Below are 27,968 nucleotides of genomic sequence, written 5' to 3'. Positions count from 1 at the left end.
TGTGCTGGAAAAAGGAGGAGAGAGAGGATCCAGGAGAAAGAGAAAATTCAGGAGAAAGGATCTCCAGGCTGTGCTCAGCAGGGATGTCCAATGCCCCTGTTTTGTTATGCCACTGGACATACTCGCATCCTTTGACAACAAAAACAGCTGATTCCTCAGGACACATCCCTCCAATAGGTGTTAGTTCGGTCCTTGCCATAACATAATACCTTCAATGGCATAGTGTTAAACTTTCTTCTTCCTCTCCCTCCATCACAATCCCCACTCCCAAGCACAAAAGCCCATGTATTTCACTGTGATATGCTGAACTTAACAGGCAGGCTAGAAACCAGGCAAAGGTGATGGTTATTACACCCCCCCAAAACAGAAGCGTGGGGAAAAACCACAGACAGCTGAGATCACATCCTTTTACGTCTTTATTTGCCAGTTAAGATCCTTTTATTCCATCAATGCAAATATGCAGAACAGCAGGAAACCATGTTTTAAGCAGCACATACCAGTTGGCTGAGAATAAACTAACTACATTCCCCAAGCAATGTAAAAGTAACAATGCACATCATCTTCCAAAAGAAGAAACAAACAGATATTGCAGCCGAGAGGCACAGCAGGCAGCTTCCGTACAAAGTAGTTTGGCTATTTAAAATGCTAGAACCAGTCCTTGCCCATTTCTCCAACCCCGTCCCCAAAAGTCCTACTATAATTTAACCACTTTTTTTTTTTGCTATCTACATAATATATAAAATATAAACTCTGTTTACTTATAACACTTACTTTTCTTGATAAATAGCTCTTTAAAATATCTACTGTACATATGTCCATGCGTTGACATTATATATATATAGCATTTATATATATGTATGTATGTCTGAAAAAACAATAAATATATACTCAATATCGACACAGCAACAAACTGAACATACTCTCATCTTCAAAATCAAATAAAAGCAAACCAGTGGGAGAGGAACAGTGCGTGTTGCTTGTGAAGGACAGCGTAGCAGGGAGTTTGGACTCCTGCCCTGGCTAGGCATTCAGTAAGCCACATACTCGAGCAGTTGTGGTGTTCACATATCCTGTACTGGACCTGTGTTAAAAGCTACTTCAAGTTGTAGGTTAGCCACCCTGTACGCCATGTGTAACACAGACTGAGCGTGAGCTCAGTGGGAAAAAAGGGAGACTCTCCTCCAGGTTTGCAATGGAATGAGAAACAGAGGGGAGAGAAGTGAGTCTGAAGGCTGGTATACAAAGGAAAGGAAATAATGGACAGCACATGGCTGGAAAGTCATAAATAACCATGGTAAACAAGTCAATAGAGTTAAGTGCTTTTAAAGACGATGGCTGGCACTGCTGCAAAAAGTATCTTTATTTGTAGCCAGCTCCATGTAATGAACCAGTTTTCCCACAGCCCCAAGAAGACACAAATGAAACCCAGATGGCCAAATTCAGATGTTAGAAATGGGGTCACTGTAAGACATGGTGAAGCTACGGGTTCAGAGCTGAACCTGCCAAGGGCAGCTGAATTCACTGAATGTCCTTAAACCAAATAGATGGAATTTTTTAAAGTATGAACTTAAATAAAAGCCCAACAAAAACTGATCCAAAAAAAAAAAACCCCACAAAAAAAACCCTAAAAAAACCCACCAAACCCAAACCCCAAACTCAACCCCAAACAGTTAATTTCACACATGCCAAAACATAATAAAAGATAGATTTTTAAAACCTTTAATTTCAAAACATCATTCTCTAAAAACAGAATTCCCCCCCAAAAATGTAAATAACCTTAGACAAACATGTTTCATGTTGTCTTCAATTTTGGATTGACCACAGCCATTCTGTTTATTCATTTAACTCAAAATGCTGAATAAAAGCTATTTCAGTTTGACCTATGTTGATACCCTTCATTTCCTAACCCCAAGGCCTCAATCTGGCAGCTTAGAGAAAGTCATTACTTGTCTGGTCTCTGGCTTCATACACTCATTAAGTCATGAGGTTTTGACATTGGTTCATGAATGCAGCATTATGTGTAGTCCCATTTACTTAAAATTTCTTCTTTTCATGAGCAAATGGAAGTGGGCAGTTAAAGGAAATTATTTTTATTGGACAGACTTTATCCAGTAGCTCAAGAGAGAGGAAATTTTAAAGCAGATAAGACTGCCAAATATTATTCAGTCATACTTCATCTCTAAAATTTACAAACTTTGCTCCCCACAAGTAACAACTTCAACAACAACAAAAAGAGAATGCTGTCCTGAATAATCCTGCCATTTCACAACTAGCTCTAGATACCCAAAGAGCACTGCAGAGGTCAAAAGTCCAGTGTTAAGTTTCATACGTACTTAACGGTACATCACTGGGCCACTGGAACACCACACCAGTGCTGAGTATCTGCACAAAGCCAAAACTCTGCTGTGTACTTTTAAACCCTTGTAAATACAGAACTTCATAATGTGTGATATTTTATATTGAAGGCCTTAGATAAAAGTCAAATATAAAATTCCCAGCAACAAGAAATTCTGTCATCACTAATTTCTAAATCTCTGCAAAGACAAAATCAAGTTACTATGTTTACCTTTATCCATTAAATCAAATATGCCTTTTCTTTTTTTTTTTGTAGCTCAATGAGTAATTCTAAATTGTCTGGGTCTTTTCCACATTTGTATAGACACGGAAATAAACAAGGCAACAGAGAAATTGAATTGGCCTTGTGCTGTGACCACACACAGCAGAAAAGCCTCCTTTTTTTGAATGGCTGAACTTCCAGGACAGCTGTTCACTTGTACAGTCATTTTTTTGAAAACTATTGCAAAGAAGGGAACACTAAGTACAAAGTGGGTAGTGCCTCTGATTGCCCGATGCTGGCTGGGCAGGAATTTCTCATGCTTTCAGCCAAAGCAAAGGATGAACTCCACAGCAGCCCATCCTGAGCCTAAACTCATCTATGCATGCCCCGATTCTCTGCCACACTGGCTGCCTGGGTAAGTATCATCTCTACTTGGTATTTTCTAACTACACAGCTAAAGTACTACTAATTTAACACATGCACGATACTAGATATAGGAAATCCCAAGCTTCTGAAGAGTTCTTATGCTTCCATGTTGGGCTTCACTGAGATCAGCACTGATGACGTGCATGCATCTAGGAGGAGTATGAGACGGATGCTGCTTCCCCAAGGGCAGGGTCCCTTCTTGGGCTCCCAAACACAGAGGTGGAGCAAGGCTGCTGCTGTCACACTCAGGAGGTACAGCCCTCACCCTCCATGTGACCAGTATATTCTCCCTGTTGGCATAGAGGTACCAGCCTGCAGACACACCTTCCTGTTGCTCCCTGTTGCAGTCACCACTCTCCCTTTGGGCACATTTAAGGTCTTCAGTTGTGCCCTGCTGTCACACAGAGTAGGGTTGCCCTACCCCTGATGTGAACACCAATGCAATTCCCATGGGAAATAAGATACCGTCTCTCAACTGACTGTCACAGCACTGGAACAGAGCCCTGCAGAGCCACAAAGCATTTCACCTGGGCTCACCCTTTGACTCTTTTTGTCTTTGGCAATAGACCATAATGTTCAGTATCCTGTGTGCACAGGTTGATGGCAAAGGAAAGAGCCTCTCCAACAGCAGCCCTGGTAAAGAGGAGTGAATAAAAAAGTTCGTTTGGGGGCTACTGTGAATTCCAGCAGTAGCCACAGTTTGGCTCTTCAGCCTGCACCAATTTAGCAGCATTCGTCTCAAAACTTGTGGCACAGCATTAAAGAACAGCTTTAGAAGTGCAATTCCAAATACATGTTTTCTGGGGTGGTACCGCTTTTGAGTTCAATCCAGTACATCTCTGTATCTCCTGCCCAAATTCTTAAACCCAGCATGAACTCCAGAGGCTACTTAGGGCAAATTCAATGTACTTTCAACTGTACCAAAAGAACAGAGGGTTGGATGCTGCCAAAGAAGATCTCAGACTTTAAAAGAATGATTTATCAGAATAACAATACACATTCAATAAATAAACCAATTCTTTCCTCCTCTAAGCCAAGTGGAAGTTAAGTATGTTTATACTTGACACTACAGCCCCTTCACTTCCTAGAGAATGGAATAACTGCTGTAAAATCCTGAATATATGCAGGTACTGCCAGCATTTCAGTTAAGTAACAACTTTGCTTAAATCTAGCATAAGATCTCTGTTGCCATCAGAAGAAGAGGTCCCACCCTGCCCCTGCTCATTCTGCCAGTCTCTCTGGGGCCAGCACTGCAGTCACACAGTGAGCTGTACAGGATTCAACCCACTTGCAAGCCAGTACTAAAACCGGCATCAGATGGCTGTGTACCCAAGGCATTAGATTTTCTTTCTGCTAAGCAGCACTAGCTGCATCACTAAGTCTGCACAGAGGATGGATGATGCCTGTCACCTAACCTTTGGATCCGGGACAGAAAGTTTGAGCTCAGTAGTTACATCCCTATACACTGTGTCTCACCTGGGGACTGTTCATTGCAGGCGCTGCTTCCAACTGGCATCACAAAACTCAGAAAGACAGAGAAAAGAAGAAAACATAGATAGGAAAAATGGTCAACATTTGTAAACCAAAATGAAGTGCAAAGAAATGAACAGCAATTCCAGAACAAGGGCTAAACCACTGAAAAGCAAGATTCACAAATGTTTTGGTCCATGTTTCATTCCACTTTTGGATGATGTTTAACTGTACATGGTTAATTATCCACCAGACTTGCATTCATGACTTGAACTAGACCACTGTGTTCAGTAAATGGCTTTAGCTTTACTTTATGAAAACTCTCTTGATCCCCTTGGGTCTAATTCCATTTTTCAGGAATGGTGATTTCTTGGTCAAATTCTCTCTTCTTTTTACTCTTTGTACTTTTGAGGGCAGGAACGGGATAGCATGGTAAACCATGACAATAGGAAATTCCTGTTGGCACAGATAGTACCTCAGGAATTCTCAAAGAAATCCATTTTTATGAAAAACAACCAAACTTCTCAAGAACTGCTTTCAAGAACGAAAAATGAGAGCTTGCCTGAGGTCTTAGCAGAAACAGTCAGGCCCAGAGAGAGTTGCTGAAACCGGCAGAACAATGTGGATAGAAACATTTGTCCTTTAGGGTGTGGTTTTGCAGTATTACATTATTCCTTCATCAGTCACACTGTTACACTTTGGGGACTATTTAATGAAAGGTCACACATACGCTCTTGAAAAATTAAGCACACATGAATAATTTCAGGCTGGGAGTCACCTAAAAATTTAGAAGCCAAAATTCTATGCAAAGGAGGAGGACGGGCATTTCCAATGGACACTTCCTTCTATATTAATCTTAGGATGAACTGAGTCAGCCTTTGGAGAGCTCTCTCTGTATTGACCACTGTGTCCTTGCTGATCAGGGTAAGACACATGTCTTTCTGCTGGTTAAAGTCAGATGAGATAAACCACACTATTGATGCCCTCCTTTTCAAAACCACAAAGCTCTAAAACTGGGCATAGGACAGGCAAGAGCACAGAGCAATCAGATGGAGTCATTTGTAGGAAAAACCCTAGAGAAGTCCTTAGTGCTCGTAAAACCAGCAAAACTGTAAGTGGTTTTAAAAGATCTAAATTACTCTGACATTTCTCCTTCTAACCTATAAGGGCCACACTAATGGGATGGCCTTGAGAAAGAGGGGTCATATTTTCTCTTTTCATTTACTGTTCATCCAAATGCTTTCTTCTTTCCCCTCATCAAAGTTAACAAAACAAACCCTGAAAAGGTTTTTCTCAAGTTTAATATAATTTAGTGCTATATGCTTGTGTTCTACTTTTTTACTGTCAAGACCTAGCACTGTAAACACATCAGCACTGGAGCAGCTTTATGAAGAAAAACAGTATCCCTGTTTAGTGGGATAATTTATGTGCCTTTCACTATATTCATTCAAGAAGATATTCTCAAAAGAATATATTATTTCAAGACTGCAACTAAAATATTAAAAAGAAGAACAGGACAAACATATCAAAAGAGTTTGTTCACCCCTGCACTGGTGACAGGGAATGATTACTACAGTACCAGTAGCTGGCCACTTCAAAGAGATGAGGAGAGTGGGAGTCCTATGTCAATTTTTTTCCTTGGAAATGGACGGGAAATTTTCTCATCCCTTTTGTTTTTCAGTCACAATCGGCACTTGATGGAGGTGGAGCTTCTGGGTTGAGGGATGTGAAATTACTTGGTGTGCATCTCTCAAGTGTGAGTTCACAAAGGTTTAAAAGAACACCGCCCACCTAAACATTGTATGGTTTCGGGTTGTGTTTCTATTGTTTTCCACCTAGAACCAAAATGCACGATGAATTCACTCAAAAGTCAGTCCCAGACACAGGAAACCTTCGTAAGACTAGCCTGACTTTGGCTGTGTAATAAAACACACTATCACTACTGTGTCGTGCCACTTGTCATCCGTTAAAGGTTTTCCACAACCCATTCAATCAGCAAATACATAACACTGAAGCTTATAGGGAGCTCATAGAAGACCCTCCCTCCCCAAATACTGGGGCATATGCACTGTGGTTGAGGACTGCTTTGTTTTAAAAGCCACACATTTTCCTACTTAATTGTGCTTCAAAAAAAACCAAACCAAACAAAAACCAACTAGCTAAACACAGAGAAGCTCCTAACAGGTTGTATGAAAAGTGAGCTGCCAAGATTTTCCCTGTCACGCAACACTTTCACACCAAGTCCTGTTATTCTGTGTGTTGGTTAGAGGTGTAGTACTACAGCATGGTGGTGTCAGCTGTCATGGTAGGAACCATTCATGTCAGACACTACAGAAAATTTAACGACATGACAGTACCTTCACAGCCCTCTGGTAGGTAAGGAAAATCTAAAAGGATCTTCCCAACCTTTCACAGTAAACACAATTGGATAATCTAAAGCACCTGCAAGCAGGAGATGAGTCCGTGATATATCTTTCCAATCACCCAGCTAATACTGTTATTAAAACAGTTAAGTTATATCAGCTCTTACGTCTCCTATCTGTTTTGGGCATTTTGAGGGACCATATCACTTTGGCATTTAGCTGCCAACAGATTTAATTGATCCAGACACTGTATTTCCTTCTCTTCAGCTGTTTCTAAGACACCCAAGCCCTTCACAGGGGCTGAATTACTATCTCCTTCGAGAGCTGTCTGGTTCCTATTCTTTCCTAGGAGCCAAGAGGAGCTAGCAGTACAGAGACATCCTGCTCTTCCGCATGGCTTCGCTGATTAAGTATGCTGGGCTCAGTTCTGGCTCCTCGGTCATGATTGAAATGTTCTGCCACTCCCCCAACTGGTTTGACTTTTTAATGGTGTCCACCACACACAGGGCGTACAGGCAGTCATCAAAAGTGGCAGCCATCGTAAGGGGCCTCCCATCCCAGGTCCTCCTGTCGTCCTGGTCCTCAAATGCTTGCCGGACAGCTTGGACCATCTTAATGGTGCCCCGGAGGTAGGGCGATGGGATGTCACTGAAGGCTTTCTCTGGAAGTAAGGAGTTGCTGACTGGCGTGGAGTCCTTTAGCAGGAGCTCCCGCTGAGGAGAGCTGTTGCTCTGTCCGTAGAGGTCAGTGCCTATTACAATCAGCCGTCCTGCTGAACCCACCACAATAATGTCTTGTTTGAACTCCCCCGGGATGTTGAAGTTGAGCGTCACCGTGCAGCACACGCCTCCTTCCAGAACCATCTGAAAGGTACAGAAGTCATCGCTGGTGATCTGCCGTATACCCTTGATGTGGTCCGTCTGCTTCACGAAGGTCTTGAGCAACCCGTGCACTTTCACGGCCTTCTGGCTGGTGAGGAAGGTCAGGAGGTCGATGATGTAGGTGCCAACTGAGTGCAAGCCCCCACCTCCCATCAGGTCATCACAGCTCCAGTTGTACTTCTTGCCTAGCAGGCTTCCACTGTGAACCTGCACCTCACACACCAGCAGCTCCCCTACGTAACCCTCCTGGATCAGCTGTTTCATCTTCACAAAAGCAGGCAGGAAGCGTAAAACGTTCCCCATGATGCTCATGAGCTTTGGGTAGTAATGAGCCGCAGTCATCATCCTAAAGGCATCCAGGGGAGTCGCCGTTCGGTCACAGATGACATTTTTTCCAATGCCTGAAAAACAGTTGGGAAAAAAAAATCAACAACAAAAATATACTGACTGAGTAAACTGAAAGCCTCGAGGCTATTCTTAAAGACTAAGCCAAGGAGAAAGATCCTTGAAAGAAGAAAACATTTCAATATGGTGTTAAAGGCACAAAGACCCATTCTGGCGTGCTTCCAAAATGCATGTTAAGCGTCTCTTGAGCACCACAGTGAAAATGTATTCCTTTTTATTTTCAAAATGCACTCATGTCTAAAAATAGCTCGAAGGCAAGGGCCTGGACAGATAAGAAAGTAAGGCACCTTCTGGGAGCAGGTATGAAACCAACCACCCCCCTCAACCATCTCACAGACGTCTCTTCTGTGATAACCTGCCTGTGTGTGGGCTTCTGTCAGCTGAATCTGAGCTTCAGATTCAAATCCCTGAAGCGTATGAGTGACATATTCAGTAACTTAATGCAGGTACACTGAAAAGTCTGGCTTCGTCTTCTCAACAGTCTTGTCCCTTCATCTCTCCTGCTCAGACTGTTTTGAGGTGCTCTGAGGAGAGAAGGAGAGGTACTGGGCTTGCTGCTGGATTTAAAAAGTAGAAATTGCTTCTCACTCATAAAATGCCACGCTATTCTGACAATGGCACTCAGTTTTTTTGAAGCAGCTCTGCTGAAATGTCAGCAGCACATCCACTGTGCCAAGGGAGACTCACGATTGCTCTAAAACAGGTCAAATGTAGCTGTGACAATCTGTTCCCTCATGGAATTGTCCATATGGACACATTGTTTACTGAAGCTTGTATGACAGTCCTCTTTTATCTGGTCATCAAGGTGTGCAACTAAATGCAGTGCAGGCTAAATAATGCGTTTATTATTGATTTCTCCTCCTCAAATACTTTCACTGTGTACCCATACACATATATAGTGATGGAATCTCCATTTTCCTTTTTAATTGCATACAAAGATTTTTTTACGTTTAATGAGCAACACTGGGCGAATTATGGAACACCATAGAGCACCAAATATGATTTCTGCCTTGAGGACCTTTGGCTATAGCTGGGCCTGGCACTTAAAGGAGCTGAATTTGGATTCTCCCTGATGGAGTCCAGATGAATAAATCTGGCTACTTGCTAAATCACATTGTCTTTTCATTCCTCTTCCCTTCAGATAGGTAAAATATCCCTTTTGCTTTAAAGGGCTTGTTGTGGGGATAAAATTGTACATGTTTTGGAGCTGTTTGGATGAAGTCATATAAATACAGACAGATGGCATTGATCTATCTGAGCCCACTTACATAAATATTCAACAGTCTGACTGGAAGAAGAAGGGGGTCACAGTCCAAACATTCAATAACCAGCTTATCCACACTGCCTATTCCCAGTCTTTGTCTGCTGCTATTTGAGTAGCTGAAACTGGAGGGAGGGCTGTCATCACTGAAGTGGCAGTCACATCTAGTTAACAGACAAGAAGGGAAAACCTTTCTTCAACTCATTCCTACTTACCTTCTACTTAACCACATAAGTAGAGACATACTCATTTTCCTCTTAAATTAGGCAAGAATCCTCTATTTAGTGGCCATGGTTTTCTCTTCTTACTTTTCTCCCTCATCTTTACAGATGGCTATTGGTGACTGAGCTGACATCTTCAACTTAATAACACTTCTTTTACTGCTCCTGAATAATTTTCTGCTGAATCTGTTTGATACTGGAGAAAGCATTCATCCACCTGCCCTATATTCCTCTGCTAGCTCAGCTGTGCCACTTGATACAGATCACTAATATAATCATCCTTTAGTTACACAGAGTCTTTGCAGAGAGATTTTAGTCTGGCAAATTAGTTATCAAAATAAGGGAAATCTTAGTGAGACAAAGCTTCCCTGCAGTCAAACCTTCCCAAAATAGCCATTTTCCCCTCAGAGAACCCATACATACTACGTCATTATCTGACCTGCTCACCACTGACCCACGAGCATCCTTTCTGCTCCAGTTCAGCTTGCATCATTCTGCCTCACAGATGCCTGCCACATTTTATCTGAGGTCTGTCCAGGCACAGGTATGTCTGTATCTCAAGATACTCAGCTCTACACATGTGCTCACTAGGAAAAGGATCTGCTTTCATGAGGAATTGCAGCCCAGGGACAATCTTTTTGCTGTGTGTTCACTGCCATGCATGGTGGGGGTCCGTCCTTCAGTGTGCTGAGTGGGGAATACTTGGGATTGTCAACATCTGAGGATCAGATTATGATTATTAATATGAAAGAAAAGTCTGTGGGTTTTTACATCCCTTATATTCAAGAAAAATTGTCATTGGGATCAGTGTAACTCAGGGACACATGCGGAGAAAAGGGAAAAGCCCTAAATATTTGTGTGGGGATGGAAAAAAGCTGAAGTTTTACACTTACTCCTTCCACCATTTCAACCTTTTTGGAAAGGTTGAAACCTTCTAATTATAGCAAATCCAAAATGCAAATGTTCTGAGAGCCTTTCTGTCTCTGTGCATATGCTGATAATACGTGCTGTGCTCTCATCCCTGTCAGGGATTTAAACAGATTTCTGCTTGATGCCCAGAAAGCTTTTATATGCTATTAGAGCTTGTGCAGTTTGTTCAGGATGACACTGCTCGGTACTCAAGTCTGTGCACACTACAGATTTTTGTCTCCTCTGTAGCTACAAATCTGCAAGCAGCCACATTAGCTTTCTGGAAGCAGGGAGAGAACATGAAAGCTTTGCTTAATTTAATTTAGAGAAATACTCTGGTGTGTTTATGCAACCAGAATGAGAAACAGGCGGATCAAAACACCAGTTTTCTGCTCTCTTTCCTCTGCTCTCTTCTCAAAAGGACAAGGAAAAAAGGCACCTTCCCTTTGAGCCATTCTCTAAAGCAGCGTCAGACAGAGCAGAGGGCAATGTGTGAGGAAAAGCTCCCTTCCCAACACTGACAGTCTCATGAAAAGGCATGCTCTGACTGCAGGTGCTGCAGGAGGCTTCTCTGGGAACAGACCTTCTTCTCCTCTAGTCTGGGGTTATGGTCCAATCCTCTCCACTTTTCGACAAGACTAAGAAAGAATGAATTGTTACCACTTGTCACTCTCAGTGTGTTTTGCTGTTTCACACATCTCTGAAAATCACACCACAACAGACAGCAAAAACTTCATTAATTACATAAGAGCAAGGAAGTACAGTCAGCTTGCTTCAGCAAGAAAGTGCAATATATTTGTCCATGCTGATAAGCAACAGAGTTGAATACATCTCATCCCATGAAAGAATACACACCCCTTTCCATATGCTTTCCACATGCATCAAGAAATCTGGTACACAGTGCTACAGTTCTCAGTCAGGCAATTTCTGAGCACTGATTTCTTGACTTCTTAGATAAAATGAAGAAGAAAAATAATTTAAATTCATGTAATTCTTTCTGAGGGCTCCGCACAGCCTTAACCCCAGTCTCTTTGCTTGGCTGTGCTTCAGAAAGAGAGACAGGGGTGCCAATCAGGTTTTAAGTGACATGGCGTGGGATTTCTCCAACTTGGCATGGCATGGTGGGGGGCTCACTCCTGGCCAGCCCAAGTCCAAAGCTGAAGATGGACAGTGCATCTCCTACCAAAGCTCATAAAGTGCATCTCCCAAGCCAAACCTCAATGACTTTGTTACCAATCTGCATTTATTTTAAGAAGGTTATTTAAGAACAACTGATCTTGTCTGAAGAAGGAGATGCCTAACCACCTCTCGAGAAGTTGTCGAGCAAATAGAAAAAAATTGTCTATGTTGTCATTGGTGCTACCATTTGAACAAAGATTCCTCTAGGAGCTTATGTTGAAAAGTCAAATTGTAACCATGATCTAACAGCTTGTCACCCACCTCACAGTAATTATTTTTGTGAGGAAGTCACGTGATTTGTTTGCAAACCTCAGCCTTCCTTTAAAAAAAATGAAGTCCTTGTGAATTGGAGGTCAGCCCAGAAGTCAGTGGCAAGTAGATACAGTCCAGGGTAGTAGTACTTACATTTTTTTTCCATATAAATGCAGGGAAATAGTAAGAAGCTACAGTAAGAATTTAAGTCTTGATTTTGAAATGCCTGGCATTTGCAGCCCTTCATTTTACAGATGACTCCAGCTCCTCAGCTACCAGCAGTCCAAGTTTCTTTATCCCTGTATCATCCCTGTGCTGCACAGCCTAAAAACAAGCAGAACTCCTGGACTCACAGCACAGGGAAGGTAGAGCAGCTGTAACTAGCACAGGCTTCATCAATTCTGAAACCTGCAATGTCAGCTTTTTTTTCCCCATCTGCTCTGATTGTTTTTCCATAAAAACCTCCAACTAATTAAGAAAATAAGTGTCCATCACTGAATGAAGTAAGACTAGTCCTCTATCTGTTCAGCTCAAGACACGAGGCCCCAGTACAGTATTTTCTCCTCCTCCTATTCACAAGAAAATCAAAAAGGGCTCTATTTGGAGTCTGGGCAGGCATATAATCAAAACCTTCACTGGCACCAGAAAGATTCATTAGTTAGCAGACACTACGTATTGGTCTCTGTCAGGATGAGGGAGAGAAAAAGGAAAAATAAGGTTTTGGTGGACTAAGCTACATTAATCGGCAGAAAAATAAATTGCTGAGAATAAAGAGGAACTGTCAACGTTCAAGGGACAATCTCAGAGTTTCAGAAAACACAGGAATGGTGGAAGAGCACGCTTATCAGGTTATTTCAAGTGAGTGATTTATAATACTTATATCTGATTATAGTACCTCTTTCAAACACTTTTTTTTTTTAAAAAGCTAATACAAAATTACATTCTAAATGGTGATAATTTGCATAATTAATACTGACACAATAAATAAATACATAAATACATAAATAAATAAGGACGACTTTTTCTTCTTGTATTTGACCATTGTTGCAATGCTGCCTTTGGATCCTATGTGGAATCAGAGGGGAAATGGTCCTTGGTACTCAGTCCTGTTCACAGCTTGAAAAATATATTGCAATGATATCCTGTATTATTAGTTGCAATCAGATCACGGTTTTCATCCTAATGCAGTTTCACATGGTTTGCAAATGCAAAAAAGTATCATCTAATACATTAATGAGAAGTATCTCATTCATATTTTCCCAGCATTATAACACTGAAAAAATAAGCAGAGATATTCCGCTACCTTTATAAATGTGCCCAAGTCAAAAACCAAAAAATAGCAAGTTTAGTTACTCTGCTGCAAATCAGTCCTTTCAGCCATACTGACAAAAGACTTTTCCCTAGGAGTATATAAAAATAACAAATGGCCTAAATCAAATCTCATTACCTCTCATTTAAATAGTTGATATTCAGCAGTTTGTCCTTCTGCATATACGTTAACTCTGTGGTTTGACACAGAAACCATCTTAGAAACTACATAAGGCACCAGAAGCCAGCACATGGTTCCCTGCAGTTAAATTGATGTTTGATATAAGCTGCATATCAGTAGAACTGTGTATTTTGCACACTCCCATACTGGGCAGGGAGATCTGTTTGCAACACTAATCACGTTAGCTGATGGTACTTCTACAACCCCTTTGGATTTTCAGAAAATGTTTTTCCGTTTCTATCTTGTATAAAATTTAAAATTAATTCTGTGTGTACCTGTGTACCCATATGCAAATCCATACAGAATCATTTTCTTTCCTCAATGATAATGACCTCAGAAATCCTCACAGCTATTTGAACTACTCTCTTCTATCACTTTTTTTGAATTTGCAGAAGATACAACATTTGAAGCCCATAGTCCTACTTCCCTCCTGGGGCTCCCCAAGGAAACCAAGGCAGCCATGGGGATGTTTCTGGAGCCACTCCAGATGAGCAAGCAGCAGCAGGGGTCCAGCAGAAAAAAGCAGGAAGGTAGCTGAGTAGATGAAGAAGGAGAGAGGAGAGGCAACAGAAAGGAACTGGAAAGGGCTAGTGGAAAAACGTAGAGAGGCTCCTGCCCTCCAGGAGCTGCAACAGCCCCCTAATGGTATCAGAAACATCCCCAATATTTGGAAGCCCATCCTGAAAGGCTCTCCTTCAGTTCAATTTTTTGTGAGCCCTGCTAGCATCTTTTCTGCAAAAGAAAGTAACAATGGAGGAGAAAGAAATAGATTTGAGAGAAAAGTAGCACCCTTCTGTACCCAGACACTGGACAGGAGGGAGGGAATATTAAGAAAAAGCATCTGTGTTAAAACGTGTGAATTAAGCTGTTGCCCAATAGGCACATTAGGCAATATCAGGGCAGGGCTATTCTATGGGGCTGATAATATTTTCTGATGCATTACATGTGGGGATGTGTGAATCACATATTGCAGAGTGATTAAAAGCTCTTGAATCTCTCAGAATATTGTCTAAATAGATATGGATATGTGTATTTCTAGCAGGAAGAGTAGAAAACCTGATAGAAAGTTGCTCTGCTCTGGGAAATGAGGACTGAAGGACTGAGGACTAAAGCCTAGGCCATCTCATAAAAGCAATCACTCAGGTGATTTGAAAACCTTTTCACACAAGATTTTTTTATTAGTATGCAGAGATGTCTCTGCTATTAGGAAATGCTGCCGCTGTCAGTGTTGTCATACAGTAATGATCACAGTAACAATAAAAACAATGGTTGTATTTATTGTATTCGGTGCATGATGTGTCACTCAGTTCCTTGAGTGGCATGAAAAACCTATTTATTTCAATCAATACATCTGCCAGGGAAAATTGATGGCATGACAATGTTTCTTTGAAGAAACCTTATTTAACAAAACTTTTGACAAGGAAATAAATCTGGATGATGAATGCCTAACAAGATTGGCTTTAGTCACAGTTCTAACATTGGCCAAGACAATCTCTGTTAATCACAGATATGCATAGCTGTTGCAAAAAATCAAGTTACTATAGCATAGTGACTCATAGCTCACGATCTGATTTATATTAACAGGCCATGTGTGTATTCCTAGTGTGCTGTAAGTGTGAAGGAAAATAACAGTGACTGAAGGAACATGTTTTCCTTCGCAACTGAAACAGACAGCAAATGCACATAGGAGTAATACACTGCCCTGCTGACAAGTGACAGCTCATCTGGCCACAGCAAATCAATGGCTTATACAGATTTTAGAAACCCTACATCTCTTCCTCTGCATCTAAATGTTATGTACTCTTACATTTTACAGTCAACTGGGATGAGTTGCACTTCACAAATATTAAATGAAAAATCCTATACAGTAAACACACACATGCTCAAACTGTACACGCTACCTCCAGAGCCAGGGTCTCGGTTCACACACCTTCTTCTGGCTCTGATGCATCACACCATGATTCCAGTCTTTACGCTGGTTTATCCTCACTGACGTAACCTTTTTTTCACACAAATCCTTTGAAAACAAAACTCTAAACATTCAAATACGCTGAAAAAAAAAGCTGTTTGTGAGTGCCTCTGTCTTGGCTGCCCTGTAATCATAGGCTAAACCAAACTTCACTCAAGTGACTACCTGCATGATGAGAAGAAACCCTGCAAAGACACCTTACTGCTGGTGGCATATGAGCACCATCTCTACCGACAGTTCAGGTGTCACTTAGCTACAGAGACAACGTGCAGCTCAGGCAAACAGTGCCAGAACTGCAATCAGGCTAAACAGGTAAGAAGGTTAACCAAGCTGTGAGCTCACAGCAGTGATTTCAGCTGGGTTAGCAGTTTGTAAAACCACTCAAACGGAAAAACAAGGAACCAGTTTGTCTTGGAATAAAAAAAGATGCTGGGTTCTTTGGAGATAGCTCCTGAGGTGTGGTGCCTAGGCTGGGAAAATACCCCTGCTGACTGCAAACAGATTATAATGATGCCTGAAGGAAAGTAAGTGTCACCTAAGCAGAGCCAGGAGGGTTCACCAGAATGAGAGAAGACTCTAATGATGATATCAATTTTCATTATGTATTAATATTGCTGCTAACTTCTATTTGCATGGAGGTAATCGTTAGGGTTATGGACTGGGGATGTCTGTGCATATGTTACAGTAGGTGTTAAGTGTTGCTGTAGCAGTATCCATGGCATTTGGAATAGATCCAGTCCTTTTGTGCTCAACATCGGACTCACAGTTGCTTCACAGAAAAGTTTTCGGTAGTCCTGCAGTGAGCAGGGAGCTGGACTCAATGATCCTTATGGGTTCCTTTCAACTGGAGATATTCAAGGATTCTCTGATATATGACCTCATTTGCAAAGACCATATGTGCTGACTTGAAGGTAACTTTTCTAGTAAGTCCATATAAAATTTTGATTGCTTATTCTGTTAGTCTGGCTAGTTGGGGCCTTTGATTTGGCAGTATAAAGTTTCTGCATCACTGAATCCATGGGCAATGTGCTTGAGAGCAAGGAAAGCAATCAAGATTTGCGTTACACTGTATGCCAGCATTTTGCAAGGCAAAGCAAAATTCTCTAGCCCTTTCCTAACATGGGTTAGAGCTTCATGCTTGGTTTATAGCCCACCTGGCATGTCATTCTCACCTCCTCTCCATAGGCACTTACGCAAATAAGAGCACTGGAGACTGAAATAAATGAAGCACTTACTAATATTTTAACTACTTAAAAATATTTAACTGCTGGGAAATCTAGAGAAGGTGCAAATACACCCTGACAAACCAGCTACTTGCACACCACAAGGAAATGCTTCAGGGGTCTCAGCTTGAGATTATCTGGTCAGGCATCTGAAACATGTTCAGACTTACATTCCCTGATCCCTACTTGGATGCCTTCCATGCTCTCATATGTGCTTGGGAAAAAGTAAATGGGACACACCCCTTTTTCCAAATTTCTATTAAATGTTTATATCTTCAAATTCCCATCAAAACAGTATGATCACATCCCTGCTGAGTACTTCCCCATACAAGAAAAAAAAATCAATATACTAGTTCTATGTAGACAAATAAACTGAAAAAAGAAAAACATTCTACTTAGACCTTATTCAAGCAAACATTAATTTCAAGGGGATTTTAATTGTTTTAGAACTAAATAAAAAACTCAGTGAAAATCTGTGTTTGGTCCTTTATTTGTTCCAATTACTCTCATTCCCTTTATTCAACTTCTGGAGCAAAATGCATGGCATCAGTCCAGTATATTATAATACCTTTCTTTTCCTCAGTAAAAAAAAATCACAGGGAAATCACAACCTAGGGTCAATCTCTATTGCCCGGAGGCATTATTATCTGCATTTAAATATGTTTCTTTTTGTGTTACCTGACAACAACTAAATGCCTAGATATAGTAGAGGCTTTGGGAGGATTAGGAAATCAGGCAGTTCAATTTTCTTTCAGCTTGCTTTTCCATCACGGACTTGTTTACACTTACTGAGCCAGAGAAATTTATGACTGATAATTAGAGTAAATTTTCTTTATGTTTCTCTTGCCTACCCTTTCTACCCCATTAAAACTAGCAAGTTGTAATCTGATAGTAAATAAAAAGCTGACAAAAGATAAACATCAGACTAATGCTGGTGAGTAATTAATACAGCCATTACTTTCGCTGATTTGTACAGGATTCATGAAGCTTTATAAACATTGAAAAATTACATCTCACCAGTCAAGTGACAGGGAAAGTGACAAGAAATTGAAGTCTTAAAAAAAACCCCTACTGACCCTTCAAGTAGCAGTGTCAGATCCCTATCTATATCTCACATGGCGTCATCCTGCAAAGCAGCAAACCCTGTACTCTCCCTGCACTTCATACTTCAGGATTGTTATTATTCAGTAAACATTCAGCGATGCTATCTGTTTGCAGGAGAACCACTGCAGTTTCTAGTACGATCCTTTATATGTGATGATTAAATGAAGCATCAGCTTCGCTACCTACTTAACCTTGCAAACACTTTTCCTAACCTTATTTCTCTGCAATATTTTCAGCTGGGGTATTTCTACTTCCTTTCCTGCCCAGTGAAGTCTGAAGGATCATAGTGCTGAAGAAAATGTGTGTCAGCCCTTCAGTGCTGGATGAATGGAGACTGCATTTGACCTAATTTTCTGATACAAATGGTTAAAATAAATTCTAAGATCATTACTCATATTCCCAAATACTGTACTGACTATGGACACCAAAGCACCCAACTGTGGACTGGGCTGCACTAACATAACTGAACTCATTTGAAGACTGCTACCACACACACACACTTCTGATTTTAGTATATAAGCACATAGACAGACACACCGAAATGCAAAGGAACGTGAAAGAGAGTCCCTTTCACATACACAAACACAAGTACATGGCAGGTAGAGGTGAGCAGTGCCACTCCTTTCATTAAGTAGTGAGTGTACGCACACTCCAGGTGTCCCCTGCGTGCACCTGTACGTACAGGCTCACACCGTAAACCACATCTTCTCTTTCACGTATACACCTGCAAAAGTTGGAAATGTCAATTTATAATTACTAGGCAAACCCTAGTAGAGCCCATAAGGCTGCACCTAGCAGTGGGACCAGATCTTCCAGCGTGCTGTGCAGGGATACACAAACACCAAGTTGCACAATGCATCTTGGAGAGAACATTCTCTCAGTGGTTTCATGCTCATTGTGTCATCAGGTCCTCTCTCTGATCACTGAGCGGCATCAGCAGCACAGCTACAGAGGCTGGCATGAGTGCTCTGCTCTCAGGAAAGGCTGCAGCAGAGAGGAGAAGTTGTGATGCAAAAGGTGTCACCTCTCAACCTCACCTAAGGGGCTCAAGGCTGCCTTTTCTATCTGTTCGTTTCTGTTGTGCCATTTCACCAGGATATGGGAGACTACAAAACCATATACACAACAGCGAAGCTGCAGGACAGTATTCTTCCACCTGCCTAGGTCATCAAAGTTTGCCTAAGGCTATTTACAGATGAGACCATGGCTTGGATTCTTCATGGCTTCTCATTTCCTTTTCACAGTCTAAGTCCTCTGCTCAGACCAGGATAGTTTTTACTTCTTGCCAAGAACATCAAGGATCAGGACTGTAGAACACAGAGGTGAATAAAATAAGTTAGCTTGGCCCATATAAGAAAAAATAAGCCAGTTGAATTAAAACCCTGATCATAATGAAATCCCTTTGTTGGGATGCTGTCAAGCCAAAATACATCCTTATAGAGGACCTCCACTTCTCCAAGTTGATGTTGAATAGCACAACTCTATCCTAGGCATAATTGGGTCTGGTTCCTTCAGTCCAGCCCCACTCCCATTTTTAAGTTAATAAGAATTTTCATAACAGAGTTTTCCAGGGAGTTGGCATCAGGCCTTAGCAGGCTTCAGGTAAAATTTACCTCAGTTGTAATCCCATGAATTAAAGCAGTCACACTGACCATTTGTCTGGCTCTTCAAGCCACACAGTCAATGGAACAAGAGTGAACAGATGACAAGCAAACTGTGGTTTAAACTAACTGTACTTTCGTTAACTTCTCATCCAACAGGACTTCATAATTCTCAGGTTCTTAGAGAACCTTCTAAATAAATTATAACCCCCCCTGAAGGCAGTAGTCTTCAGTGTACTTTCCTGGGTAGTATTTTATATTCCTGTCAGTGAGAGCTAAGTGCCGCTAAAGAGGAGCCATAAACCCATTCTGAAAAGCAGCAGCAAGAATGAATCAAGTGAATCAGCAATTCTGACTGTGTGAGACGCTGACATCGCGCTTCCCTGGCTCCAACTCTTGCTCCATAAGAAAGATGGAAGTTTGATTAATTACTCCCCAGACTGCAGAGCTTACACAAGAGCCAACGACTCAGCAGCAGCCCAACCAGCTGACTCAGATGGCCATAACTCCTCAGGTGCAATCTGCCTGGATGCCAGATTGTCCTGTCTGCAGTCAATCTGCAAACTGATCCTCCCAGAAGGGTTTCTTGGAAAATGCCATTCACAATCATGCTGGCTAACTGTGCACCAGACAAGACACAGCTACGGCACAGTAGCAGCTGAATTTGTATTTCACTATGCTTTTCCACTTGCTCTAAGGGAGACTTTTACCCACCACTGAAAATTTGCTGGAAAGCAGATCAACATTGAAATGTTTCTCCATTCCGTTCATTAGGCTGGATATAGTCAATTATGGTAGCCCAAACTGCTGTGTTCTTCATCAACCTCAAAACCTGATTTTGATGCATTCATATTGCAAACCCAGGACCCCCTTGTGCTAGATACTCCATAAGCATGCAATGAAAAATGAGCACCTACTCACAACAGGCTTTGTTTTACCATGTACATACTGGACACCTGGATGGGAAAGACGGGTCAACACAGGCAGTTCCTCTCACTGTGCCCACCTTCTGCTGTGGGAGAAGTGAAGCCCAGGTTACCTTACCTTATGCTGTTCTGAGTTCACTGCAAAGCTATGTTTGGACCTCATCCCTTTGAAGCCCCAGGAGAACCTGAAGTATTATTCCAGGGGTAGAAACTTAACGAGTAGAGCTCTCCTGCACTTGACCTGTGCCATAGTGGGTGAAGGAAATGTAGTTTTTATCCACCTACACTCTTGCAGGTACATCTGATTCAATGAAGAATAAAATACCTGTAAAGTAGGTCAGCAATTCTTAGACAGCACTTGCACTTGTGTTTCCTTTCAGAAGCTGCATAATACAATGATCTCCAAGGAAAAGGAGGGCGCAAAGGACAAGACATTTCAAGGGAATAAGAATTGCTTTATTTCTGAACAACAGTATGCAGCTGGAAACCCAAAGCCCTTAAACACTGCATTTTTCAGTCACAGATTTGGCTCAGGTTCCTACGCAGAACAGCCCTAGAAAGGGGTTTTTTTTCAACTCAATAACACCATTTTCCCCAAATACACACTATTTTCTACATGTAGCCCCTAGAAAAGAAGAATGAGCAAGAACTCGTGAAGAGAAATATCACAGCGGGCACAGACAGTTTTCACTGTAAGTCCTATTGAGATGCTAACTCTGATTGATCTTCTCACAGAGCACCTCTTCACACAAACATGGCAACTCAGGAGGCCCAGAGTTGGGATGCTAGAAAGAAGCTTAGGCTAATTAAATGCATTTCTTTTTCTGACTGCAGTGTTTTCCTGCCCTGCTGGATACTCAGAGGCCAGCACTCTGAGTGCTGGTTTCTCTGATTAACAGCACCTCATCATGAAATCAAAAGAAAAGCTGCAGGCTAAAGAAAACTGGATTTTTGTTAGCAAGGATTTGCTCGTGGCAAATAATTATAACTGCCAATGTTAAAAGGAGATAGTGAATTAACTACAGCAGACATAAAAAAGAAATTTGGAAAAAAAGCTTTCAATAATTACAGTGCATATGTCAAATGGAAATTATGCCAATTTGCATACATCTGCAGTCACATTGTACAGTATCTCAAGTGGCTTCATAATAACAAGCTTGTATATTTAAAATCATTTAATATAGCCCAGGGTTTTAATAACCCAAAAGACACATCAGTAAGTACAGACAAAAAGTTAGCCTGCAATTCTTCTTTTTTTTTAAGCCATGTCTACACAGAGTCCATTATTATTTCATACTGATACATTAAAAAGCATACCATCCCCACCCCCAAGTACACACATGGTTTTACTGATAAAAAGTATGTTATAGTTTTTTTGGTTCATTTCAACAGGTCATCTTTATTCCAGCATAACCAGCCATAGCAGAAGCCACACCACTAAAATTCTGTATGTAAAACTTCATGTCCCACATCTTACACCAGGATTAATTTCCATGCAGGACAGACAATTCCTTAGGAGGTCTGTATTATTTGAGATGTGCTTTAGTCTGGATGAAGTTTCCAGCTAGAAACCTGAACGTGACTTCATGTGGATGGATTTGGACAAGAGCTTTACTGTGGACTCCAGCCAATGATCACATGCTCATGGGCCACCAGAGAGAACCCCGCTCGGCCACTCAGGACTTGTATGCTATTTTCCCTTTCATTTATGACTGCAGCCTATTTAAACTTGAACTGGGAATCCCCATATGCCAAACAGAAGGCTCCCTAGGACATATCAAAGCCGAGCTTTTTGACCCATCACTGTCATCACCTACTTCAAATTTAACTTTGAGTTTGTACCTGCACCCAGCACAGAAGACATTGGGAGTCAGATTATCCATTTCCAGGAACAAGGATTAAACAACAGGTAACCATGATATTATTGAAAGCTACCACAGGTCACTTATGAGCCACAGTTCACTCACAGCACTTGACAAAGCCAAGCCAATACCACCTTCCCATTACAAAGACAGAGGAAAGAGGAGTCAAGAAGTTCGATGATTTCTCCTGGTACACGAATTATCAAAGTGGCAAAAGCAGCAAACATATCTAACCTCTTCCTCCTCATAACCTTACTGCATTTGCAGGAATTATGCCATTCTTTCAGCTTTTCCATCCTATTTTACCATGATTTACTCTTTTCTTTTTAAAACAGTGCCATATCTGTACTTTGCAGATTGTTGGAATATCTCAACTTTCTGTGTTAAAAGCCATTGCCATTTAGCTGGAAGTGAAACCTCAGCAGTAGGAGTATAGGTCTGACTGCCTAAGGGCAGACATTTTCCAGAGTTTTTTTGAGTAGCAAAACCACCAGGCTTTTGTTCTCCCGTATTCAGTATTCACACACTTGACTGTGGGTGCCTTGCAGGCAGGCGGAAATACCAGCTTTAGGCTAGATTCATCCCTGAACATCTTTCTGTATGCCAGCAGGTAGAGAAAAATGAGGAGGATCCTGAGACAAAAGCACTCCCTAAAATCATGGCAGGAACACCCTCTGCCTGTGGTTATACCCATCAGCAGCAACAGGTCCATGTGGAGAGACGCCAGTCAGTCATGCAAGCCCTGCAGAGGGCTAAGCTAAGGGTTAATATTTACCCCATCTAACTAGAAATGAACAGAGTGCCAAACGCAGGAAAGGCCAGTTTCTCCGCGGGCAACTCACTGCTGGCTGAGGCTCATCCCCATGACTCAGTGCACCATAAGGGAGATGCCAAAACAACTACTTGTGATTTCTTGTGAGGTAAACCTGGTCTGAACACAGCAACGCAGGGCACTCGGCTGCTCAGGGCAACTGCTGCAGTAATGTGCTCCTCCTCCAAGCCTGAATTCATCTTAATAATGGCCAACTGCATGTTGTTTGGCCTGACAAAAACGTGGTGGCCTTGGTGAAATGAGAGGCTCACCCTACCTCCAGATGCCATGAAGCATGACTGTCATCACAACCACTCCTGACAACATCAGTGCCTTCCCTGGGGGCTCTCCCAAAAAGACTGACCGGGCAAAAGCAGAGTCCAGCAGCTAGCCTCAAAATCAAGGCACATGCTGGATGTTCACATTACCATAACCTGCATCAGAGGCTGTCCCGACCATGAGCATTTTGGTTTCCCAGGTTTATTCAGCCTATAAGCAAACGTTTTACAAGTACTAGCATGTGCTGAAAAGGTGTTTCAATTGCAGCAGTAAGTACATGTTACCAAATACTCCATTGCCCCACAAACCTGTATGTTTCTGTCAGGGACATTACAATAGCTGGCTTTGGCCCTCAGGGCAGAAGTCAAGGGAAGCGCTCAAACAAGGCAAAGTTAGTTTTCCATGACACGGACACCTGAGCTATTTCACCAAACATATCCTCACCTTCCAAGGGCACATCAACACAAACCAGTGAGTACGTGTCCCTTCCCTTCCCTCCTCTGAGGAAACATCTGCACACAGGTCTCCCATTTTCTTTAAAATGATCTGGGAATGTATGGACAAGGTCAGATAGACCTTGTAGTCTGTCTGCAGATGGATGAGCGTTTGCCACAGGAAAGTACAGCTGGTGTACCTTGGCACAGTGCTACCTGTGTACTGAGCACTTCTTGCATCATCTGCACTGCACTTGGAAGAGACATGACTTAATGGATCTGAAATGAGAAACTGCTCACATCTCCAGAAAATTGCATTACCAGGAGACAACATACTGCTTGATCTTTAGGGATTTCATACATGTGCTGCAAAAATCCTGCATGCATTTTGTATGCTGCCTGCATATTTAGATTCCTTAAATGAGTTTTTGTTCACTGCTAAAGTGTTTAGTTTCAAAAATGCTTTTTCTAAACTGTGCAGCTCGTATTTGTCCTTGAGGCCTGGCAGGACATAACGTGGCAAACACACGGGAACAGCCTCCCTACTGCAAGCTCCATTTTGCACTATAACAGCACACTTAACAGTGGAGTTTTCCAATTCTGTAGGATGTCATCACAGCAATGCAAATTTCTTTACCTTGGACAAGCCTTAACTTTACTGTTATACTATAGGTGTGGCTTTCCTTTAATAAAACTATTTTTAACACTACAATATTCAAGGGTTAACAAAGCACATGCACGTGCTCATGCCAGTGTTTTTAAAATATAGCAGGTTTCAGTTGGCTCAGTGACACCAAAAGGAAGCTGGGCTTCACAGAAATTTGAATGGTTCCCCTCTGAGTCACATCCAGTCGGGCTCTCCTTTGGAAAAAATGTGTGTTGTTTGTTTGCAACAAAACTGGCCCCCTAAGTCTCTAGAGAGTATTTTGTTCTCTAACTCTATGGTTCAAAGCTTCTGTTGTTGTCATCTTTGGTTTGGCTCATCTAAAATTGTCCCCTCCACAGTGAGAATTGACAAAACCACAGAAATCTGGTCACCTGGTCAATATTGTGCCTGGGGAAGGCGATCCAGCTCATCTCTTGCTCTTTTGCTTCTATTTCAGAAAAAACTAATACATCCCTTCATTTACAGAAAGCAAACATTTCCAGTGTGCATGTTCACTGCATTACTGAAGAGTTTTCACTGCCACACAAACAACCCTGCAAAGCACATACACATCCAGACAAAATATCAGGCTGCAGCATGCCTTTATTCATCCACATCTGGTCCCTAGTTGAGTCAGTTGCCCAGAAAATCTGAGGGCAGGCAATGAAACATCAATTTTGGAGAGGGGAAGAACGCAAGAAAGAAGCTAGCTCTCTGACTTCCAGCATTATTATAAAAAGCCAGGAAAAAGGTGACAATATTACACAGAATATAGAAAATTAAGAAAGGATCTATGGAGGAAAATAAAAGTTTAATTTAATACCATCTGTAAATTAAGCAGGATTTTTTTTTCTTCCAAAAAGCCTCTGACCATTTCACTAATCACTGAAAAAAGCTAAAAGAATGCAAGCAAAGCTTGTCATTCTCAGCAAGTATCTGCTACAGGCTTAGCTTTCCAGCACATCCTTTCCCCAGTGACAAGAACAGAGCAGCACACCTCCAGCTCTTATATGGAAGCAACTATTAGTGTAAAAACAGTCCTTCCTCGGAGGAAACAAATGCACCGTCTGATTAACAACTACAGATATGTAAACAGCCACACTGCTGCTACCTTAGCTTAACAAAATTTTCAAGTTACGTGATTTTTTTATTCACTTGTTTATGCTGTTCTGCCAAGCACATGGCTTTTGGAGGGGATCCCATTTAGAGCACAGAGGGTGGCTGCAGAAATGAAGACCACAGAGCTCTGCTGTCCAGTTCTCCTCTCTCACTTTAAGAAAACACAGTATCTTTCAGCTTTCTTTTCTAACTGCTAGACATACTGGTTTATTCCCTCCAGCTTATATAGTATTTAAGAAGAATGTTACTGCTTTCTCTCCAGTGAATATTCCAGAAAATACTGGTGGCTCCTGCCTCAATCTTGCCTCAAAATATCCCGAGTGCACTTACAAAAAAAAATTATTTCTTTATTCACTATGGTTACAGGAAAGATCTCTGCAAGGATTATGTCCTGTTCACCCCTGGCCAGTTTTATACAGAGAAGCTCTTGTGCACAGCTGGAGGTACTGCAATCTTTGCTCTCCAGGAGTATGACAGGAAAAGCCTTCTGATCAGGTACCTAATAGGTATGAATCAATTTACTCCTAGCAGATGTTGAGACTTCAGAATACAGAGCATCCCTTTGTCCAAGGGGGCAGCTACAGGTACCGCCATTCCATACTGCAAGGAGTTTTGGTCTCAGACCTCTCCCCCTTTATCCCAAGAAAAAGCTGTTCACTGGGGTGTGGAAACACAGTGGGACATTCAGCTGGTGACAATGGTTAAAGTCTCGACTCCACTGTCCTCTGAGCCAAAACAAGGACATCAAAACAACCTCCAACACTCTTTTGTGAAGGGCCTACGCAGGACACAAATTGACCCCCAGCTGCCATAACTGGCTGCAAAAGACCTTGGCACGTAGCAGCAGGAAAAGCATGGGGTACACCTGGACTACAAAAGAGGTGATCACATTAGTAAGGCAGGCACAGGCAGCCTGGCATGGCTTTGCTGCAGGAATGTTTCCACACAGGCTGACACTGGAGCCTGAGTGCCAGATATCTGTCGGCCACAAAACACCGACACATCCAGCCTACAAGTGCAGGACCCCTCAGTGCTGGTTATGAAAGGAAAGGAAAAGCAATGCCATATCCAATTAAAACTGAAACAACTTTGACTGTCTCCCTGAATGACCAGGGATGACTTCCCAACAATTGAGTTCAGCTAAGGCTTCTCAGCCATTAATCTGCAGTCCCTTTAGGGGACTGGACCTGCATTGGAAGCACTTTTTATTTCTCCCAAAGGAATTATGCAGTCAAGTCCTGTCTACTGTACTGGGCTTTATCTCCCTATAAAACATTTCAATAGGATCAGGCAGTTTTAGCAAAGGGAGGCTAGACAGCCCCTATCTCCTCTGTGGCTATTCATTTCCCATTGCAACTCATCTGATATTTCCACTGAAGCTCACAAGGAAGACCACCTCTGCATGACACACTAAAAATGTCCCTGGGAGAGAACATGAGTCCCTAGTGTCAGGGGCAGGGTAGTAGGAGGGGTTGCCTTCCTCCTCCTCGGACAAGACCCCGCTCCAATAACCTCACCAGGGTTTAATTTAATTTTCCACACAAAACCACTCACAGCTTCTTCTCCTCACTTCTCTCTGCAAGAACTGCTTGTCCCCATTTGCCCCTCTCTACTGTCACTTCACAGTGGCATCAAAAGTAGTGACAGTAAGGAGAAATCCAACACATACAAATGTGAATTTTGGCTGTGCAGCCAGTCCAGACAGGCTAAAGCCTTCACTCACCACTTCAGTGCATACATATGTATGTGGCTATACAAAGGGGACAAAGCTTTTCCCCTGCATTAGTGAACAGAGCACAGAGAGACTGCAGCTGACTCTGCCACCTGAATGCTTCAGAGAGGCCCAGAGGAGTGTGTGGGAGATTCCTGAAGAAGGCCTAGGTGTGCCTTGCCCACCATGAGAAGGTGCTTCAAACACTGGTTTGCCTTGGAAACCAGATCCTATTAATGGATACAAGCTCTTTGGCATACAATTAAATATCACTGATGTAATGCTCAGCTTCTAGGCAGATTTTTAACTAGATGAAACCCAAATCTCATAATAAATCATTACACTGGGCCATTTTTCATGTTGGACCATTAAGACCACTGAAGTCGGTCGCTCTACTGCAAAAGTTGTATTCCACTTCACTTCCATGACTGACACTGGAGACAGGATGTAGCATCTTGAAACCACAGATCCTAGAAACTGTTTCAACTTACAATTAAATAAATTTTACAGTATCTGATATAAGATTTTGGGGAGGGTTTTTTATTTGTTTTGTTGGCAGGGTTTGTTTGGTTTGGGGTGCTGTGTTGGTTTTTGTTGTTTTTCTTTTTTTTTTTAACTTGCAAATCCTTTTAACTTGCAAATGAGAACATTTAGGATAAAATATTTCTGTATCTATTATTCAGTTAGATGACAGATTTTAAAGTTTTACTCAAATGCTTAAGGTTTAGCCAGTGAAAATATGAATCACAGACTAAAGAAACTAACAGAATAACACAGGAGAGGGGATAAAGTTCCCATTTCATAACAGCTTGTGAAAAAGCTGCAAACTGGCTTGAGCATGAGAAAGCTTCAGAGGTTCAAGTCTCCGGT

General features: G+C 41.8%; 1 protein-coding gene across 1 annotated transcript in view; it reads right to left on the bottom strand.

Moving 5' to 3' along the window:
* Positions 1-393: 393 nt before the first annotated feature.
* GFOD1 (glucose-fructose oxidoreductase domain containing 1) overlaps positions 394-27,968 on the bottom strand; it is a 71,660-nt gene continuing 44,085 nt past the window's right edge. Inside the window, exon 2 of the mRNA XM_027676166.1 lies at positions 394-8,098. Within this exon, the coding sequence (XP_027531967.1) occupies positions 7,179-8,098 (920 nt within the window). The 3' untranslated portion in view covers positions 394-7,178. The remainder of the gene's footprint in view (positions 8,099-27,968) is intronic.

The sequence above is a fragment of the Neopelma chrysocephalum genome, unplaced genomic scaffold, assembly GCF_003984885.1.
Source record: "Neopelma chrysocephalum unplaced genomic scaffold, ASM398488v2 Primary Assembly neopelma1_26b, whole genome shotgun sequence".
NCBI classification, from domain to species: domain Eukaryota; kingdom Metazoa; phylum Chordata; class Aves; order Passeriformes; family Pipridae; genus Neopelma; species Neopelma chrysocephalum.
Note: the sequence above shows the minus strand (reverse complement) of the source record. Positions and strands in the feature narration are given on the sequence as shown.